The sequence below is a fragment of the Lates calcarifer genome, linkage group LG4 (genome assembly GCF_001640805.2).
Source record: "Lates calcarifer isolate ASB-BC8 linkage group LG4, TLL_Latcal_v3, whole genome shotgun sequence".
Lineage (NCBI taxonomy): Eukaryota > Metazoa > Chordata > Actinopteri > Centropomidae > Lates > Lates calcarifer.
Window position 1 is genome coordinate 12,260,931 of NC_066836.1, and position 21,882 is coordinate 12,282,812.

The 21,882-nt window shown below is 41.7% G+C and overlaps 1 protein-coding gene across 1 annotated transcript in view; it reads left to right on the top strand.

The window, feature by feature from the left end:
- The first annotated feature begins 1,054 nt into the window (after positions 1-1,054).
- The window catches only part of dpp6b (dipeptidyl-peptidase 6b), a 60,376-nt gene continuing 39,548 nt past the window's right edge, over positions 1,055-21,882 (top strand). The window contains exon 1 of the mRNA XM_018676598.2: positions 1,055-1,938. Coding sequence (XP_018532114.1) covers positions 1,747-1,938 — 192 coding nt within the window. The 5' untranslated portion in view covers positions 1,055-1,746. The remainder of the gene's footprint in view (positions 1,939-21,882) is intronic.

Below are 21,882 nucleotides of genomic sequence, written 5' to 3' on the forward strand. Positions count from 1 at the left end.
TACTTTGCCAAATGATTTACGAAATGAATGTGATTCTCCTAAATGGGAGATGCAAAACAGTGGCACTCAACAGAATATTTGGGGGGGGCCTGTTTTGAGCTGTGCTTTAGTGCTGCTTTGAAGTTGTACCCCATGTGATGATGACCTATTTCCCAGAAATGCAGCTTGCTTGCCCCGGCAGAGCGATAGCTTGAGCTGTCACAGTCAGGAGGCTGAGGGGAGTTCGCTTGTGGCATTCGTGACATGGGTGGCAGAGATTTTAACACTTTTGACTTGAGAGCCCCCACCTCCTCCTCCACCCCTACTCTCCCGTCCGCCACATATAATCCAATACTCTGCATTTACCAGAGAGCTGCATTGCTGTGGTCTGTATGAAGCTTGAAATCACTTGCAGTGTAGTGTATGAGCTGAATGCATCTTGGTGGGTTTGTGCCGACTGAGAATATATGATAGAGGGAAGGGAAACTGCATATATTAAGTGGAGGAACACACACGCTGTGATGGTTTGAATTATTGCTGTTAGATGGGGATTTGAAGAAAAGTATTAACGAGACTTGAAAATGCTGCAGGAGAGAGGCTTATGTCAGCTGGAGTAAACACCAAAAATAAATTCCTTTCATTTTACTCTGTGGTGGGACTAACATACTTGCAGCTTGTGGAAGAATTCAGAGGTTTATTGATCTCTTATTGAACTCCACATCATTCAGTGGAGAATAGACTTTTCTGGAGGTGTGTGGTCAGCCTGCCCTAATGCACTGCGCCACAGAGAGGCACTCGAGATCCGTCCTGGGACCTTGTATGCAATCTTTTTTTTGGGGGGGGTTGAATTGCGGAATTGCGATTCCATTTATGAAATCGTTAATGAGTACTACTTATTGATCAGTGGTTGTAAATATAAAGGTACAGTGCGGTGGTGGCGTAAAGCAGCAGCAGCAGCACGCGCAGAGAGAGAAGTGCTGTAGCGCTACAGTAAAGCTGCTCTCAGAACCGGTCACTTCTCATGCAGAGCGCGTCTGCGGAGAGTAGGCTCTCTCTCTCTCTCTCTCTCTCTCTGTCTCTCTCTCTCTCTGTCTCTCTGCGTCTTTCACACACTCCTCACGCGTGTGAGAACGGCCCGCCAAAAAAAAAAAAAAAAAAAACAAATTAACAGAGCCGAAAGTGAGGAAACATAATCTTTCACTCTCCTTTTTGTTTTCGTGGACAATCAACGGGGGGAGTCGAGTTGTGCTCGGTGGGGGATCGAAATATCTGATCGGAAACTCAGCGCATCCGCCCGCTATCTCGCTGTAAGGAGGCATCAGGAAACAGGAGAGAGAGCGAGAGAGAGAGAGGGAGAGACAACGTGTTGTGAATACAGAAGAGAGCAACTATTGACACCTACAGCCCACCAGTCTGCCGCGCGCCTGGACAAAGCTAAAAGGACATCAGCAGCGAAGGATCCGGCTTTGTAGCGGTCTATCAATTCAGGCTGTGACTCATCCACTATCCTCAGATGCTTATTTACTAGCTTATTTACCTTATCTTTTTTTTTTTTTTTTTTTTTTTTTTTTGGCTCCATCCCGGAGGTGACAACTGGCTGCCTGCCATCGGTTCTCCTCGAAGCGCACAGAAAACCAATAGATCTGTTCCCCTCTAAACACACACACACACACATAAAACCCCACATCAGGCGAGATCCGTCTGTGGCTCTGACATGCTGTAAGTTTTTTTTTTTTTTTTTTTAATAATCTGGACTGGACCTATATTATGGCATCGCTGTATCAGAGATTCACCGGGAAGATCAATACGACCAATTCCTTCCCGCACCCACCTGAGGCCAGCCATCTCCTCGGTGGACAGGTTGCAGACGAGGAAAACGCAGTGAAGACCCCTCAGCAACTCGTCGATGGCAGACCCCACGTCCAGTACCGCAAGAAATGCTTGCGGGAGGATGAGGATGTAAGACACCTAATGCTTTACTTGCCAACATAACCCCCCCCCCCGCCCCCTGCAAAATCTCCAGATGTATAGTTTAGATAATTGCCTCTCAGAGACACACACTCAGACACATTTGCATATGCACATAGGCACAGGCCTATACAGTATGTATCCTTGGAGATGTAGGAACTCTCTCCTTGGTTTCACTTTTACAAGCTATCCAAGAAAGTTTCCAAAAGCTGGTTTTTATCCTATGGCAGCTGCATGTTTGCTTGAATCTGTGTTGTGTTTGACTGTGTTGCAATGTTTTTTGTTTGTTTGTTTTGTTTTTTTTTTTTCTTCTCAACCTGTCTCCAAATACTGGTGGAAAAACACTTGATGTGGCTGCCGTCTGTGCGCCCTGTCAAACAGGAAATCAAAATCGGTGAATGACCTGTGATTGTGTGGAGCTGATGATGTGAGAGTCGTCTGTGCCTGATTTGATTCTCTGGTAGTTTTTGTGTAGTCTGTCTGTAGAGAGACTGTGCTTTCCTCTGGCGCTGTCCATGGTGCTGAAATTGCAAAGAGCAGGGTGTTTTTTCGGGGGCAACACGCTGTGGCGAAACGTGAATGTAGCGTCTGTCACATAGCTCAGAGATTCACAGAGGGAATCTTTTACAGCACTGATCTGAGTTTTGACGCCAGCCACCATCTTGGCAGTCACTGTGTTTGGTTGAATAAAAGGGGGAAGAAGCCCTGTGTGGCAGATTAGGCCTCTTGGGATAAGCGTTCAAGACCAAACACCAACTCCAGAAGCTTTGTCTTAATACTTCGGGTTGTCTGGTGTGTTTTGAATTTCTTTCGGTGCTAAAATCAAGTGACAATGAGAAGGTCGGGCTTGCTGGGTAATGCTTGGCCTTGGTCCATTGTGTTTCCAGAATTTGTTGTTGGTAAAGCTTGGCTGTTGTAATTATTATTATTAAAGCATTTGACTGTGTGTAGCTATGACATTAAACTGAATAAACGCTCTTCATACTGTATGTTGTATGTCATACTGTACAGATTTAGTCTTAAGTCTAATGGCAGGATGAGCAACAAGAAAACAAGATACAAAGAAACATGGCTAGGTGCTGACCAGTGTGAGGTTTAAAATATACTCATATATTCATCATCAAAATGAAACACTCTCAGAACTTATACATTGCTTTATTGCCCAAACATCTTTGGTTTTCTGCCATCAGGGTGGTATCTGAGGTTGTTTCCAACCAAAGATCAATGACAGATTTAACCAAAGAGGAGTACCTAACAAGTGAAATCTGTTGCTTTTGTGTTTGTTCTGCCTGAAGACATGTACACTTCCTGCCTCCATGCCTGCCTGGTGAAGTGACTTGTTCATCTGCCTGTAGCTGCTGACACCAGTTTGAACCTGCAGCAAACACGGGTTTCCTTCACTGGCCTTTTGTTTTTAAATGGCTGCCAACGCCGGGGTGTACCTCTGAATTATTGATATCTGTCACATTGAACATCAAGTGATAAGGTTGGCAACAGGCTGAACGCTGACACTGCACGGGTTGTCAACATCAACACTGGGGGCAAAGAGCGGTTTCTTCAGTGCACGTCATATTCCCTTATTTCCCTCGAAAGCCTCTGTGTTCATTTTATGAGGTGCTTATTTGAGGGAAATTCGAAATCATGATTTTCCCAAGCAATTAAACCTACTGCAGATTGCATTTTAGTGAGTGTGGCCGGGAGCTGTTATTGTGCCGCTGGATTTCCAACATATTTATTAGGTTTGCACTGTTAACCTTGAGGTCACCTTTAGTCCTGATGTCCCCCTGAGTCGTGCTGAAGCATGAAATTGCCTTTTGCCTCAGAAGAAGGCCAGACCATTTCAAGGAGTGCTATTTCCGACCCCTCCCCATCTTCCTCCGCCAGTGAAAGTTTGAACGAGCTATTGTTGTTTCCATTTATTTTGCAGCTCGGGAAAGGGGTAAAAAAAAAAATTGACTTGGAAATGGCTTGAATTTATTTTCATTCATCCAGATATTTACCTGCACGGCTGCTCAGCCTGTTTCTAAAATCCTGCAGCTCCAGAAGCAGGTCGGGCTGTTTGAGGCAGCGTTTTGCTCAAAGCTGGCGTGAAAAAAAAAATATGGAAAGAATTTGATTATTTCTGTAAACAACTGTTTAATTTGTTTACCACCGCGTTCTCTTGAGCCCCTGAGCTCACAAAATGCCGGCACTGCATCTTTGTTTGTAGGAGAGGTGTGTGTGTTGTAGGATTGATTAATTGTTGCTGTGCTCTGTGTGGAAGCATCGGTATTTTGTGGTGGAGTTTGAGTCACCTAGGGAGATATCAGCAGTAGTTGTTTCTCCTCCTCGCTACCCTTTACTGCAAATAGAAACCTGGGTGCCCTTAATTAATTGTTGTTTTATGTAAAGGTGAAATATGGTGACATTTTACCTTCAGAGCTGCACCCAGGGGACTTTTCCTTTATAGACAGATCACAGCAGAGAAAATGTAAACATTTCTCTTTGTATGTAATTCACGTTGTGATAATGAAGGACGACACGTTACCCTGCTGGGGTCGCAGTCAACTCATTGTGTGTCGAGTGGCAAAACAATTATTCATGCAGTTTTTCATTGAACAGTGAAACAGGGCAGCCTAATGTTTCCTCATGAATATCTGCCAACTTCCCTCTGAAATAATTAGATTCATCTTTTCGTAATTTATGAGTTTTTGGTAACTTTTCCAACAGATCCTGATGCAGCACAAGACAACACCTTACAGTGAATCACCCAAAAGCAGATAACAGAACAAACCTGTGCACGTAACAGCAGCTACTAATAAAGGTAAAGAATACAAATTAAATGTGATATAAGTACAACAAAATGGGGCAGCTCTTAAAGCAGTGGGAATATTAGCTTCTATGGCGTGTCCTTCTTTATTTCAATTTAAAAATTAAATTAAACTTCATGGAAATTTTCTTAAAAAGAGCCAACGTCCATCATTCGAATTTAACCATGCCATAAAATTAGTCTTTGTGTCACTCTTTTAATGGCAGAGAACAAAAAAGAAAATAATTATTTCAATACAAAATAAAAGTCTTTTAAAAGTACTTAATAGTTTGAAAATAGTTTTTCAGTCAAACATCCTTCATCTCAGAGTGAAATTCCTCATCACACTCCATTTATTTTTAGGATTAGTTGATTCAAACAGTCTCTGCTAAGGGAGACTGTGGTTTTTAGAGTTTTGGGATTTATTACCTGTCAGTTTTTTAAATTAGTTTAACAGTTTACTGATTCTAATTAAGGCAAATCACAGATTCCTCCCTCAAGCTACATCTCAAAGCTCTTAACATCTATTGTACTTTAATCACTGATTTCAACTACTTGCCTTTACTAGAAGTTTATACTTAATCATATCATATTGATTTTTATATGGATTATCATCAGAGACATTTATATATTATGAGGAAACATAACATTTTTACTCAGAGTAGCTAAAACTTGCTGCTTGCTTATTGTGATGTCTGTGATGGCAAGTGTGGATTCATATCTAACTATAAGCACCAGTCATTAGCGATAAGCTCATTTCCCACAGGGCTACCTTAATCTGACACATGCATGCTGCACTATAATGCATGAGTCATTTTTTCTCCTCCTAGGCTGCAGATTTTTGATTAAAAGTGCACCGGAAAAGAGTTTTAATTTTACTTTTGATCTGCTGCTTGTGCATTAAAGTAGCTAAGCCTATACAGCATGGCCATTATAACATAGAGACAGTGTGATATTCTCCCTGTGGAGGCTGGTGGCTTTGAAACAGTGAGGTTACACAGGTCACGTCTCTGGAGGCGAACACAAAGAGCTATGAGCTCTGTGGTTTCTTCTTAGAGATTACTGGAGTGTTTTTAGGGTGTATCTTCTGCCTTTAAAGCATCTTTACACCTGCATGGTTATTATCTTTTAATTAACTTAAGTTTCATGTTGGTAAAATAGAATTTTATCAAAGGTAAATTCCTTGTCTACATATTTTTTAATATCATTTTTTGGATCGCTGGGAATTGGAGTTCAAAAGAAGTAAATCATAAATCACTCTGTGATGGGACTGTGTAACTTGAGTGTTAAATTTATTTCACATTGGTTATACTTCTGTGCAGGGCTGGCACACGCACACACACACGCACACACTGCCTGTCCTCATACGCACTTAACTGTGCTTTCTACTTAGAGATGCTCCAGATCTGAGTAAGACAGTTTGGCCCGGTTCCCAAGTCTTAGCTTAGCTTGGTGCTTTCTTTGAGGTTCGAGGCTCGGATAAATCAGTCAGACAGAACTCAACAAGAACAGCCAGATAAAAGAACGAGAGCAGCAGCGAGATGCGATAGGCTGTCCTTATTATCTCTGCGGCCGGGCTAAGTGTATGCTTCGGGTGATGGCTGCTTACTGAAGGCTGCCACTGGTTTTATTATCTCCTGCACTCATCCAAAATGATGCCAGATGTGCATTTAAGTGCCAGAGTGTCACAAGATACTGTTCTTTTTGGGGTGTGTGTGTGGAGGAAATTGGAAATTAGATTATGAGAGGAAAGAGACATGGGGAATGACATAAGGCAAAGGTCCCTGGTTAGATTAAAACCATCAGTATAGCAGTTTAAGGTTAAACACTGAACCCCTGGGCCATAAGGGCCTTTGCATTTTATGTTGAAGTCAAATCTGACAGTTTTTGTTTCAGGCGTGATAAGTAAGGTATTGTGATCACTTTCTACACACACATGTACAGCACGTAGCACATGTATTAGATCAAATTTCACTAATCTTAATATGTGTTAAAAACAAACCTCTATGTCTTACCATACCCACAAAAACACACACTTTGCAGTGAGCAACAGAGTCCTATTTGTGTCCATACGATGCATGCAAGTCCAATATTCACTCTCCTTTTAGCTTTATTCTGGTCTTCACCAGCTACTGGGGGATATATTTGGCTCATTAGCTCCTAAACACCCCCGTTTTACTCAATTCTCGTCACGTGGAGCCTGAAACAGTACTGATGAGAGCTGTGAGAATGAACCAAAACAGTAAAGCTTGTAGGCCATAAAACCAAATAAATCAGCTGACAGACAGTGAAATGCTTCATAGAGCTACGAGGAACTGCAGAGTCAAGTGCTAATTTTCTGTGGGTTCATTACTGAGAGCCATTCCTTTCTCATAACATGCAGTCTGATCTACTGCTAATAAAAACATATTGATTGGAGCAGGTTAAAGGACCTGGACCATAAAGCTAATCTCAAAACGTAATAATTTGGGATGAAATGCAAGATGTAAATGATCAAAGTCATTAGACATTAAAAAAAATTAAAGACAATTAAAAAAGAAAATACAGCATAATGAATGGTTGCTAACCGTTTAAACCAGTATGCAGCAAAGGCCACACTAGGCAAATGTGCTGTCACCCAGTGCAGCTCCTCCCTTCAGGACAGCACAGCATCCTCGGAGGACCTCTTGCTCGGCGTTGCCATGGTTGCGAAGGTGGAGAGGGTGAGGCTGTAAGCTCTGGGAACACACACAACGCTGCCGCTCGCTGGTGGCTCTGACTGCCATCTGGAGATGACGCATGTCTGACATTGCACACCGAGCGTCCTTCTCTTTGTGTCATGCAACGTGCCACGTCTGCCATAACGAGCATGACGTGTTTGTTTTCCCCTTCGATTTCAGAGCAGTCGCTCCCCTTTTGGCGCCTAATGAACATGAGCCTCTGCTCCTGTTTCAGTGTCTTGGTTGCTGCTGACAGACTTATTCACTATCGACCTGTTTTTTTTTCTTGTTCCTCTGTTCCCAGAGGGCATCTCAACAGGTCATCCATCCCCCGCCCCGCGCCTCAACGCTCTGTTGACACGCCATCGATCATCCCTCTCACCACGCTGCCCCCCCTCCACCCCCTTCACCACCACCTCCACCACCACCACCACCTCCACCTCCACCTCCACGGACCTGTCAACAGCATGTCAGCAGGACGCTCTGCCTGTGCTCTCTCACTGTGAGACTGTCCCTCTTCCTCTTGATGATTTACTGTATTATTATACAAGCTGACAGTGGTATTAGTCAGTGTTTAAACACAGAGGGGCCTTATTACTCTGTGATGAGACGAGGGGCCTGCCGAATGGGCTGATGCTGAGCTTCAGTCTTGTGGAAGATTGTTTGCTCTGAAGCTGTCATTAAGCCTCCATTTTGGCATTTTGATTTCATGTTTATTCATATTACACGTTTAATCCTTTTCACGGATATTTTCAGCAGCAGCTACAGTCTGTGTGGTCAAAATTAAGTCGATTAAATATACATGCGGTAAAAAAAAAAAAAATCCAATCCTTTTGTCAGCCTTCGTTTTTGATCTTCTGCTTTTTAATGGTGGTCACATCCTCGCTAGCTCGACAGCTCACCCCACAGATGTAACTTCACTGTGGATCTTAAAGATTTCTGCTGCTTTTAAGAACTTTATGAGTGTGCGGCTAAATATAACCGTCTTTTAACCCAGCTCGTTCCCATTTCCCTTTTCTCCTTGTGTTCACGTCTCTGTTTTTTTATTTATAACTTCAGGCAACATTTTCAGTGTTTTCCTTTTGAGGATTTGCTTTAGTAGCTGTGTGGTTGATAATCAGCAGTGTAGCTCCTTTTAATAGAGGAGGAAAGAGCAAGTGTGGTGGATCAAGCATTAGTTTACTTCGCTGTCAGCTGTTTGTTAAAATTACTACGTTTTTTATTTAGTAGACAGTGTCACTTCATTGATGTTTCAAAAGCCAAACATTTTTTTATAGTTTCTCCATGCACTGTGTCTGTTTTGCCACTAGAGACTGTTGTGTTCCAATCATTGCACCAGCTCTACACTGTACTGTACACACCAATGTACAGTACAGTAGGTGAGCTCAGGCTTTGGTCCTGGTGAGCACAGACTCAGACACAGTATTCACCACTGCCATTTTAATGTAGGAAAACAAACAAACAAAAAACCCCTCAAGTTACTCTCCTACACAGCTTCTGTAACTAAAACCAACTGACATGGCTAAAAATGTCTCATCCAGACCAAGAAGAGGAAGATAATGTCACCTCTCATTAGGATTGGAAAGGTTATATGGTCACCTAGCAACATCAGCCAAATGGAGGGATCACTCTAACCTGTAGATACACACAAAGAAAGACAGAATCATTAGTGGTATTGCCTAATTGCAACATTTCCAAATTGTCATATTTGCTGCAGAGGATATGCAGTGAAACCACAGTCCATTTCAGCTGCCAGCAGTCGAAGTGAGTTTTTTAAAAGTGTTTTTGAGCAAGGCATTGGATCCTCCCTTTATGCCAAAACTGACACTTTCGTCTTCTGTTACTGCGCAGCAACACTTCTTGCTCACAAATGTTAGTTCTTCTAATCGAAAAAGAAAATTATTCGAAGTAAATCATCAATAATGAAAACAGAACTTTAAAGCAAGTGAAGGAAATTTCTCCTACAGCGTTTCTGTCGGCTGGAATTAGAGCAGCAGAGTGGAACTACCATTTCTCCCGAGTCCTCTCGCAGACTTTTTTCCTGGGCTGAGACCAGGCAGCAGTAATCTGTTGTGTCACACGGGCAGATTCTCTTATCGACCCTGCCATGATACGGCAGCGACGCACCCCTGGGAGGCACGAGCACGCAGACGTGCAAGCGTGTAATTTAGCTGGTACATAAACACATACGCACATGCTGGATGTGAAATGAAAGGCAGCGTTGCAAAGTCAACAGGGTCGTGTCACAACGTAGTAAAGCCTGGAGGGAGACAACAACAGCAGCAACAAGTTAGCTTTTGTACATTTGTTGCGACAGTGTCACTGCAGAGAGCAGAAGTGAGGATCCTGTTCTGATGCAGTGACTGTTACTGAATTTAAAATCTTGAGGCTGAGAAGGAGCTTGCTAGTTGTGGTGCCATTTTTATTTTTTTATTTTTTTGCCTTTGTAGCAGCACACAAGGCCCCATTGCCTAAGATAGAAAGTAGTACTGCAAAAAAATTAGTTGACAAGCACAGTTCTTTATATTCAAAGGAAAAGTTTGACAGTTTGAGAATTAGCTGTGTCCAAAGACGTGAAAACCAGACCTCTAGCACCTAGTGGTTATGTTTAGGGTAAGTCTCTGTAACGTCCATTAAAGTGGCCACGATCAATGTGTGTTTTTGTGTGACTGCCTCAGGGTGGACAGGACACTAGGAGGCCAGTGCCTGCAAAAATGCAGCTTTTCCATTTTTGTACAGCTTTTTTTTGTTTTGTTGTTGTTTTGTACAAATCCAGGCTAACTGTTTCCCCCTGTTTCCAGTCTGTGTGTTGAGCAAAGCTAACAAGCTGCTGGTAGTAGTTTTATTCCTGATGTACAATACATGAAGGTTGTGTTGATCTTGTCATCTAGTTTTTGTCAACAAAGCAAATAGACTACGTGAATTTCCAAAAATGCCCAACTATTCCTTTAAACACAGCTTTTTTGAAGAATATAACAGTCCATATTACAACAGCCACATAAATTAATCTGAACACACTCTAAATATAACTCGTGATTTTATGCAGTAAGCACTAAACACCTGTGCTGCAGCTCTGTGTGTTGATATCTTGCAGACGAAGCTCAATTTCACATCATACACTTTGACTTGTCGCTGCATGAAAAGCAAAGGTGTAACTGATGACATTAGCGGGGGCTTTGTTGCATTTAGTCATGCCAGCAATCCATGCCATTCAATCAACACGCACAATAGCAGGGCCCTAGAGCTTAAGCACTTAAATGAAAGGCAGCCATTATTACTGTAGTTAGTTACACCTTTGTTTGACAAGCCAAAATGTCTTGCTATGACAGAGCTCTGTTCGCACTGGTTCACTCACAAAAATGATGCCATGGCTAAGCGGGGCCTCTCCTGCCTTCAGGCTGTGGTTTAGTCTTCTGATGAATAACACATGAGATAGGTTTTCATGTTGCATCCTTGCCAGAGCGCTCGTGTACATTCTAGTCTGGCAACCAGCGACAGGAGAGAAAAGTTTTGTCCCTCCAGCCATGAAGGTGGGTTTTGTAGTTTGTTTCTTCTGCTAGGAAGCTCAGCATGAAGGTGGCCGGTCAGGTTCAGCACGGAGTAACAGGTTGTTTGTTGCATCTTGGCTCTGAATTAGTAGTGTGTTGTCTGTGTGTGAGTGTGCATATCTAACTTACCTCTTGTGTACAGGCACATTTAAGTCATTGTCCCTGTGGAGAGCCCTTTTTTTATGCCAGGCACTTTTGGTATTGTGGTACTTTCCCTTGCATGTTCATCATCATCTCCAGTCAATATTTCTCTCCTGTTCCTCTAAGCCAGGAGTCGGGAGTTTGAATGAGACCCAGCTCTGGGGATGGGGGGGCGGGGGGGTAAGATTGCTTTTCCCTGAGCTGGGAGTCGAGCGCTGACTTCTGTGATGATGTTCAGTGTGGAGCTCACATAGAGCAGAACAGAGATGGGGGAGATAATGATTGTTTGGTGTAGCGGAGGTGGAGAGAACAGGGAGCGCTATTGAGTGATTCGCTATTCTGAAGCTGGCAGTCTGTCAAATCATACTCCACCAAAGACAGGAAAGCTGAACTGTGATGATTGATGTTACTCCCCTCACCAGATTGGCTGTTTCATCATGGGAATACGGAGAATTTATTGCTGGGTGTGTTTAAGAAGGCGTCTTGCTGCGCCGACATTATGGTTCATATGTTGGGATGAACATTGTTGGCTGCACAAAGAAAGCTATGTCTGACTTTATTATATTTACTTTGGTGCTTTATAGACTTCAACCTGAATAACACCTGTTTTGAATTTGGTGGCGATATGGAAATGCTGTTTTATTTTATCACCTTAATTTTTGAATAGATCTTTTGGCCACTTGGGGGCAGCAGTACAGGCTCAGACTACAGCAGTGGCATCACTGTAAAGTTGTTCTGATTATTATGTTAGCAAATGTAGGCCTATTTCCACATCCTGCAAACATGGAGCAACATTAGCATTTATTCAGAGTCGTGTTTCTCCCCCTTTTTGCTCTGTTTAGGTCTCAACTAACTCCTGAGAGAATATCTGGCCCTACTATGTTCACCTGCTACCAGCTAACTTTGTTTGTCTGTCACTTTTTTTTTCTTTTTTTTTTTGACTGTGTCTAGAAACAATTGTGATGAGCGTGGTGAAAGTGAACCAAATCAGTATATTATGGGCTTTAAAACCAAAACAATGAGCTGATGCTAAAACACTTCATAGGGCTGAGAAAAAAGTCTTTCTCATTACACATATTAATTTGTGCAGCTTTAACTTGAGGAAATGACACCTCTCTCAAGTTCTTGTCAATCACAAGTTTGAAAAAAAGAGGAAACATGTAGAAAATACAGCAGCTGTCACATCTGACACTTCATTTAGCATTCCTGCAAAGCCTTGAGGGCACAGATAGTATGTGCACCTAATGACGCCTTGCAGGTATTAGCTTCACTGGGTCACAGTCTTCGTCCATTTGACCCACCAGGACTTATCTAGCCTTGCATCAGCTTGTAGCCGTATGAGCAGCACTTTTATCAATCGAGAAAGGTGGTGTTGTGGGTAAATTGCTCCTGGGAGAAAAGTAGAGGGGAGACAGGATAAACAACTCTGGGTAAAAAGCGCCATAAAGTGGCCCAGCTCTGCGTGCGGTGTGTAATGCTGATCTGTGCTGAATAGCAAGACGCAGCTAATGGCCCAGGTAAGTGGTTCAGTGCTGATTGTTGTGAAGGGGCCCATCGCTCTGGCTTCAACCCTCCTCACTCTCCTCTGGGGTTGTGTTTCAGAGATTAGTGCAGGCCGTCAACACCCGTCAAGACGCCGTGTTCTGCCCGATTCTCCCTCAGCTGATCTGGCGTGACCTCCTCTGGCGTGACGGCAGTGGTGTCGGGTTGTTGTTGGCATCTTGGGGTCTCCTCTGTGACGTGGTCTCTACTTGAGAAAGCAGGGCAGTGTTTCAGCTGGGAAAATGCCCATGCCAGCATCCACAGCCGCACACACACACACACACACACACACACACACACACACACACACACACACACACACACACACACACACACACACACACAAACAGACCCACGTGGGCGTTCACTTCAACTTAATGTGTGGAACTTAGTGCTGAGATGCTGACTATGCGATTATTCTCACTGAAAGCTGAGGTGTGTCTCGTTTATGATCAGGTCATTATTCATCGTCTCTCTCTGCGTCCACATCGCTCCTCGCTCCCTGTCCAACACCCATATTCGGCCGCTCTGCCACAATGAAAACACGCAAGTTGTCCCGGGTAGAGAGACTGTGGAAGGTGAGTGTGTTAAATCCTTTCAGGGATGCGTGTGAAACTCATGTTTGCATTTTGTTTAAATGAAGCATGTCTCTGTTTCTCTTCTTTCTAATTATACTTTTAATCAATCTGTTACTAAGCACTTGAAGGACGTTTTCAAAGGAAATTACAATCTGTTTCTAGGCTTGAGGAAGTGTCAGCGCTGTTTATTTATTTATTTAGCTTTCAAACTGTCTGATGATATAATTAGCACCTCAGATGACAGGCACTGTTGTAAGTTGTTGTTGTTGTTGTTGTTGTTAGAGTTTGCTGCAAAATCATAGTCATTATATATAGAAACTTGTCAGCTGGTAAACTTAATCACCAGGCTGTCTCTAGGGACAAACTGAAGGGTAATTTGGTGTTATAAACATGTATTACGTAGTGCCACACTACAGTTCATATAAAGTTTTATGGAGTGAAATTAATTTTCGGTTGACTAAGTCTACCTGTGTGTATAACTGGTGCTGAAAATGATTTTTTCCATGACCATCTTTCGTCACTGCTACACTGAGATGCAAACTCTAAAACCAGACAAGCAGGATCCAGCACAGAAAAACTTTAATGCACTTTCATTAAAGGCATTAACTGTGGTTAAGCAAAGGTTGCAGTGTAATGCACAGAGTGCTTCCTCATTCCCATCATGCATTATCAGCTTTTTTTTTTATGAAGATGCATATTTAATATACACCCCACTAGACGAAGACGGACCTCAGCAGCAGAAACATTTAGTATGAAAAGCCCATCGATGGGATGAGGTAATTAGACTTACTAATGTTTATGGTAAAAGTAAACTGAATTTTAAAGCATCAGTTTCTTTCTTCTTGTGGCAAGGTCTGCCTTAGTTCAGGAGATACGAAATCTAGTTTCACAGTACATTTGTGAATTATTCCATCCAAACTGCAGACCTTTCATACTTGATTAAATACATTTTAGGGAGTCCTGTTTGCTGAGTGGTTTAAGACACTGGTTTGAGTCTGACCAGGGACCTTTACAAGATATTATTCCACATCCCCTTTCTCTCTTTCTGTTTACTGACATGTCTGCATTGTCCTCTCTGTTATAAATGGGGGAAATCCCCATTAGAAATAATGTTATCTTACTTTCCTGTACAGATTAGATATTTTTGCAGTGCATTTGTGGTGCATATGGCAATCTCATCAAGGACGGAGTGATACATATTTCCTTGGTGCACACACTTTGGAGCTCAGCAGGGCAAGATGTTTCACTTGATGCTATCAGCGTCACACAGGGAGCGGGAGGCAATAATGAAACACTGTCTGGCTTTGATAGACTCAGGCTACAGCTTAGCAGCTGATACTGATCTAGCCGAGCGTCCTGGGGTTTTGTCCTTGTGGTCTGCCTTAAATATGCACTTGCTTTGACATGATACAAGTTTGACATGAGTGTTTCAAAACTTCATCCAAATCCCCTGAGAGGCTGAGCTCTGGCAGAGAGCTGGCAGTCTACAAGCTGTCACAATATTTTCATATTTTCTGTTTTTCAAGGATACTACTGTTGCTATCACTTTTGTCACTGCCTCCTCTACAACTGATACTGGTAAGAATAATATAATATGCACAGTTTTTAGCCACTCTAGTGGAGTAGCCTCAGAGATGGCAATGTCAGTCGCTCTGTTTGTTCACTGCACATTGAAATGTCCTGACAACTATCGGCTGTATCACCCTGAAATTTGGTACAGATAGGGATGATGACGTTTCCTACTGACTTTTGCGATCCCCCGGCTTTTCTCCCTTCTCCATCGTTTGGTTGACATTTGTGGTGTCAGGTGAAATGACTCAACAAATCCTGCACAGATAGGTCCCACTCAGAATGAACTGTAATAACTTTGATGGGCTCTTTACATTTCCTCTGCCTCCATCATCAGGTCTTAAATTCAGTTTGTCCAGTCATTTAGTTTATGACTAAATACCTGCAAAACTAATAACATTCTCGTCTCATCCCTCAGCTGTACATTTTGGCCCGTGTTAATAAGCGATTGTTAGCTTGCTAACAAACTAAGCTAAGATGGTGAATATGGTAAACATTGTACCTGCTAAGCATGTTAGCATGTTGACGTTAACATGTAGGTATAACAGCCATTAGTATGGTCGTAGACTCTTTTTAGCCAGTGGCATCTAGCTACACATATTGTTTTGGTATTGTTTATCCTCCATTCAGACCTATACCATGGTGATGACAATGATATTTCTTAGAATTTTGTTTTGTGATATTTTGATCAAAAAGTAGATTTAAAAAGTTTTGTGGGTGGAGGCTGAAATCTGAGAGACAGAGAAAATGAAACCAGGGCTAATTAGAGCAAAACTGGTTCCTCAAGAGATAAATGGGAAAACATCTTTTTTTTTTCTTTGTCATTTGGGTGAAGTTGCCCTTTTAAACAAAGCTGATAATGGTTGAATGACGGTAATGACACTAGAGAACCTGGCTCATTGCTTAGTGCTTACTGCTCTGAGTGGGCAGCTTATTGGATTTCTGTCTTTATCTCTGTGTTTGCATGTGAACGTGTGAGAAAGAGATACAGGTTTGTGTGTGTGTGTGTGTGTGTGTGTGTGTGTGTGTGTGTAAAATGCCTCATTTAGGTCTGAGGTGCTAATAAAGGGCGATAGGGAGAATAATTAAACATAAACTGGATTGGAAATTTTAAGTTAGTTGGCGGGGGTCCTTGGAGATGTGGAGTAGTCTGATGATGAAAACTGAAGCACTATTCATTCAGATGCTTCTAATTTGCTTTTAATCACTCCCCTTGGTATCTCTACTACCCCATTCTTAAGAAGAATAGAAGAACAGCAGTGATATATTAATTACCCCATCCTTGTATGTGATTCACTATAATTTCTTTCGACCCACTGAATCAAATTTTTTACACCTGTGACTCTGTTTATTTGATGATTTGTCACTCCCTGATCTGAATATACAGCACATGTTGCTGCTAATTCCTTCTTTATTGCCCTTGTGGCTGTGCTTTATCTCCAACAAATTTCTATAACTACTTGCCAAAACGCAGTGTTAACTTTTTTCTTCTTTCCATTTTATGACCCTCTTGCAAGTCATTGAAGAGCACACATAAAGTTCATGAGGCTCGTAAGTCTGTTTTACGAGGACTGGATCAGCAGATGGGTTAATGCCCTGTAAATGCATGCTGACTCACCCTGCTCATCTCTTTCCGTATATACGCCAGCTGCACATGTGTTATACTTAATGAGCAACTTTACTGTTGCCTTGTTGACATAATTCTCTCACTGTTGTGTTTTATTATCGGAGTCATATCCACTCCGAGAACTTCTGTTTGCTCAATTTCTTTTGGCTCACAGTTGCATAAAGGTGCCTCGGGGTGTTTTTGGAAATTACTGCAATCTTCAAAAGACGCTTTGATGAAATGAACTCATGAAAGACACTAAGATGTTTTCTCAGAGTTGCTTCAACTTTCCACATATTGGGTTAAGGATGAATTACACGGCTGATGTGCAGATTTTGAGGCTTGAAGGCTGTTTTCACATTCATTTGCTGTGGTCGTCTTAAATCTTAACTTTATCAAGTGGGAGTTTGTGACATCACAACTGGTTTGGAAGCAAATCATAGTCCAGTCTGCGACTTACACAAGTGCGATATGGAAACTTGAAGCCTCCAGCGCACAAACAGAGAATGGACTTTTCTGTGAAGTTGAAAACATCTTGTTATGTAGTTAAAGTATAGTATGTATGTATGTAAAGTTTTAAGAATTCTAAATGAGTTAACTGAACTTTTTTTGTGAATAACAGAAAAAAGGGAGTATTTTTCTGTCTTAAAATGTGTCTGGAGGGGACCATTATGGATCATTTGTATACACAAGGTCTGATGTGTGAGATCAGTGGCCAGTGATGGTGGTGTGATTATTGAGTTCTTTGACAACTGCTGTCAAACCCAATAAAATCTGTTGGTGCAAAAGAAAAATTCAAGTACTGCGCGATCTCTCTCTTTTGAGCCCAAACACAAATAATTGGTTGCCGTCATGGCTCAAAAAGCTCTTGTCCTCTGAGCACGAAGACTCCTTTAGTTCTTGTCTGTCTTCTTTGTTTGATCTTTGTGAGATTATGAGATTAAAGTACATGGGAACCTAATGTAAAGCTGGATAATAAATGAGGGGCTTAGGGTCTGGATGTCCTTAGCTACTGAGATCTACTGTGGAGGCTAAACTTGGACCACAGTGTGAGCCTTCATTTTTGGCAGCCTCAGGACTGTAATACTGTTTCCTTTACACTTATTTTCTCCTGAGGTGCAGTTTTCCCTTGGCAGGGTCCCATTTTGATCCCAGAGGCTGCTGCTTCTGTCAGACAATGATCTGTATGGATCTTTTATTTCTGTTTGAGTTTAGAGGCATCTGCTGAAAAGCCGCCACGCTTCTCTGGCGTGTTGTGCAGACCAGATAATCTTTTTCCTCAGGAGAGAGTCTTGGTTTGAAAGTTGTGATGTGCAGATATAGTGCCAATAGAGCTGGTGGGTTCGTGTTGTTAAGGGCTCAAGAGAGCAAAATATTTTGGGTTATTGACTGAGTATAAGGCTATTTCTGTGTAGCACACAGCAACACAGTAAACTGTGGTGCATTAAAAAAACAGTCATGAGCCTGAGTCAGTCAGAAAAATGCAACTATGAAAAGAAAATAAATAAAAGAAAGTCAATTTGACAGTGCTATTCAAATATTCTGTGCATTGAGTCTTATAAAATGTAGCTCAAGCAGTGATTAAAACAGTGAATGAACATTTAGCATTTGCACCAAACAGGGAATTTAAAGTGTAAACTGACAAGAAATCCAGATTAAAGTGAAAAGGTAACATTTTCAAAAACAGGACTCCCACTTATCTTTTGATGCGGATCTTGACTTTTTTGTTTTATCATCACATGGGGATCAGGATGGTGGTGGGAGGATGTAATTGCCTCGTTCACATCACATTGGTTTTTTATGTAAATGACAGTAACCAACAAGGAAAAAAGAACATGTCAGCCTGAGGAGTAAATTACAAGTTGGTGGCAATAAACAAATAAACTACATAAAAAAAATCAGGCATATTAATACATTTAACAGTACACTTTGTCAGGAACGTTCAGCTTCAAATCTCTATGCAACAACCAACTGTTCGGTAATAAATCCATGACTTAACACTATTGATTTGATTCTTATGATCTTGAAGTTTTACTTTAAGAATTTACACAGTTTAATACTAAAAAAAAAAAAAACCCACGGGCTTGAGTAATGTGAACCAGCTTGTGCTGTTGTTGTTATTACTTAAAGAGTAAGTTGACCAGCAGGGTAGCCTTCCCTGAAAAACAATTAAATATTGATGAGGGTCAAGAAGTGAGGCTCAGAGGCGAAAGAATGATACAAAGTTAATGTAATTTTTTATAGCGTGTGTCTCTGTGTGTGTGTGTGTGTGTGTGTGTGTGTGTGTCCAAACAATCCAGATGAGACAATGGTAGATTAATTATTTCCCCGGAAAGTCCTCTCTCAGTAAAAGACCAATAATGAGTCTGATTAAAGACTTGTGGACTTGTTAATTACCCCACTGTAATGTCCAGACAGTGAAGAACTGCCTCCGCCTGCAGTCTGAAAACCTCACTACCTTTCATCACTCGGCAGCATACGGGGGCGTGTTTTCTCAGGGGACGAACTGATGACCTTTAAGTACAGTAATGATCTGTGATGAACTACGGAAGCTCCATCCTTAATCTGTGATTTAAAGCCGCCGCTCGGTAGTCAGGGGCGGAGATGCAAACAGCGGTATTTACACTCAGCGAGGCAGGTGTGCTGCCAGTTGGACAGCTGAAGGAGTCACGGCAGACCAGAGGGCAAAGGGGACGTGACTGATGATTGAGTTGGCCCGGGCTGACAGCTGGCAGCACGGCTGAATGGAAACAGCTTGTTCCTAAATCAGCAGCTATTGTTGATTGATAGGATTGCATTGGCATTATGCATAAGAACTGTTTGCATTTACAGTCCTGCTGGTTTATTTATTCATTTTTGCATGTTTTATTAATTTATTCCTTCCAGCAGATGATAAGGGTCATCCTGCCTCAGAGCTGATGACCCTTACAGAATTTCAGGGCTCCAAACACTGTCTGAGAGGCAGGGTTATAAGTTCAAGTCATAGGACATCCTCAGAAAATTTTGGCAGGACACCTAAAATAAAACCTCTAAAATGTTATATCTGTATTGTCCCTCAGCCAAGGACAGTGGTTAAAATGACATAATTTTTAACAGGAATTAGTCCATGACATTCTAACTTCTCACATTCGGTACTGTAATGCTCTTTACTCCAGCCTCAGCCGTAAGTCATTAGCTCGCCGCCAGCTCATCCAAAATACTGCTGCAAGACATTTAACAAACTTGCATCTTTACACTGACTCCCTGTGAGTTTTAGGATTCATTTTAAGATGTTGTTTAGAATTTTTAAGGTTTTCCATGGTCAGTCATGGTCAGCTTGAGATTGTTGGGCAGGGGCCTCCTGGTTATTTTATAGTTTAAAATTCTTCTTGTAATCTAACAATTTTAGTATTTAGCTGTTATTCTGTTTCCTCTACCATTAAGCTCTTTGTAAGTCTGATTAGATAAGTGCTTTATTATATTATTATTACTTGTCATGTATCATTTAGATAGATAAATGGCCTTTATTGTCCCAGGATGGAAATATGTTTGCACGGCCTGAGCATTTTTTCATGTCTGAAATATACAGGCAAAATATACAGATAATATACATTGTAGCACCAATGACAATTCTGGTGGGTCAAATGGTGAGTTTATTTATTTATGTATTTATTTACTACATGGCCTAGAGGTAGCCAAATCTGGAATCTGCTGATTGCTAAAAACTAATCAGATTTCCAGAAAAATACAGAGGAAATGACCTCAGTGGTAGCTACAGCTATGCTGAGAGATCTTCCCTGCCAAGTGTAAAATACACTGAATACTGCATAGGAAAAGGTCAAACTACTACTTCTACTTCTATTGACTGTCAGTGCACAATAAATTCAAAAAACGTGGGCTGCTGATTAATGATGTATAAAACATTAACACCACTACAACAGCAAAAACTACCACACAGCTGGCTTGGTGCCTTGGTGCAACACAATTTGGACTAAATGTGAAACTGATAAGCTTTGCAAATGTAGTATTTATTGCAAAGCTGTTGTATTGTCTAGCATTAGATTGCACAGGTGCTGATGCTATTATGTGCATCCATTGTTCATCACTGTGGCAGTATTGTGCTGTCTGTACATTGTGGGGAAAAAAGCAGGCATACATTTATACACATGGTAGATAATGGCTTCCTGCCTGGCATTGTTAGCTTTAAGTGGCTGTGGCTGTGACTGTGTACAGCTTTCTGCTCTACTGTTTGATCTGTGCAGAGAGCACGGATGATAATGATCGGTTATCAGACAAAACTGTCCCAGCCTTTGTCAGGTGCCCTCATCTCGCTCTCTCGTTTTCCCGTCGGTCTGAGGCGATAGACTGATGGCCGCAACCGTAGGCAGAGAGCCGTCGTGGATACAGACTTTTAATTCCACTATTCACAATCTTCATCATGAAAACACATTTCCCTCCATTCATCAGGAGAAATGATTTGCATTTTTAATAATTGCACTGCCCTGGCAACCTACATGTTAATGTCTTCATGTTAAAATCTAATGAGTGTGCCTGTGTTTCTGTAATAAAATAAACACAAGCCCCAGAGAAAAAACAAGATTAAATGAGGAAATATCCTGTGAGAGATCTGCTGAATATTTATTTATTTTTGACCAACTTAGAGATGTCAGTCAGCTAGTGATCACTGGGGGGAGCTAGCATGCAGTTGAAGACTTTCACACTGTTTATTGACACTTAAATAAATGGCTGTTTGTCAGTCCCCAAGATAGAAACAAAAAAAGACACAGGCAGTAACTTAAACAACACTCCACACTCACTGCTGCGTGCAAAGTACTCGTTTAAGGGCTTTGGAGGACAAGATTTATTAGACAGGTACCGCCTAGAGATGCTGTCTCGGGCAGCACATAAACCATTAAATGATAAAATAGAGTATAAATGAAAATGATGTCCATTAGCTGATAAAAATGTGGTTTGAAGGAGAGCCTGTGTTGTAAAAACAAAGGCTCCACTGGCACGCTCTGACCCCACATGGCTGCATTTTCTTTTGCTTCTCCAATTAAACCTGATTGCCTGTCGGTCTTCTGGACGGTATATTGTTGTCAGGAGCCTACGTGCAATGTGTTGTGATGATTGTTCTTTGTGCCCCTCACTGTGTTTGGGTCTCTTCTCTTGTTTTTTAGAGCTTGGCTGGTCTTGTAAGCACTCAACTGTGTTTGCTTTTTAAAAAAAAATCTTATCTTGTAAATACTGTCCTGTTGGCTTTCACCTCTCTTAAAAACTAAATTCAGATTTTTGTGCGACTAATTGTCAGGAGCCTGCATCCTCTGACAGTGAGGTGAGTTTAATCTTTCTCCCAGCGGCTGTGGAAAGCACATTAGCCCGAGCGATAATGAGGGGAGGAGAGAGGCTGTCACACATTTGAGGATTAAACTGTAATCTTTTGGTTGTGAAATGTATTTAATTCAATTCCGTTTTCTGATTTATT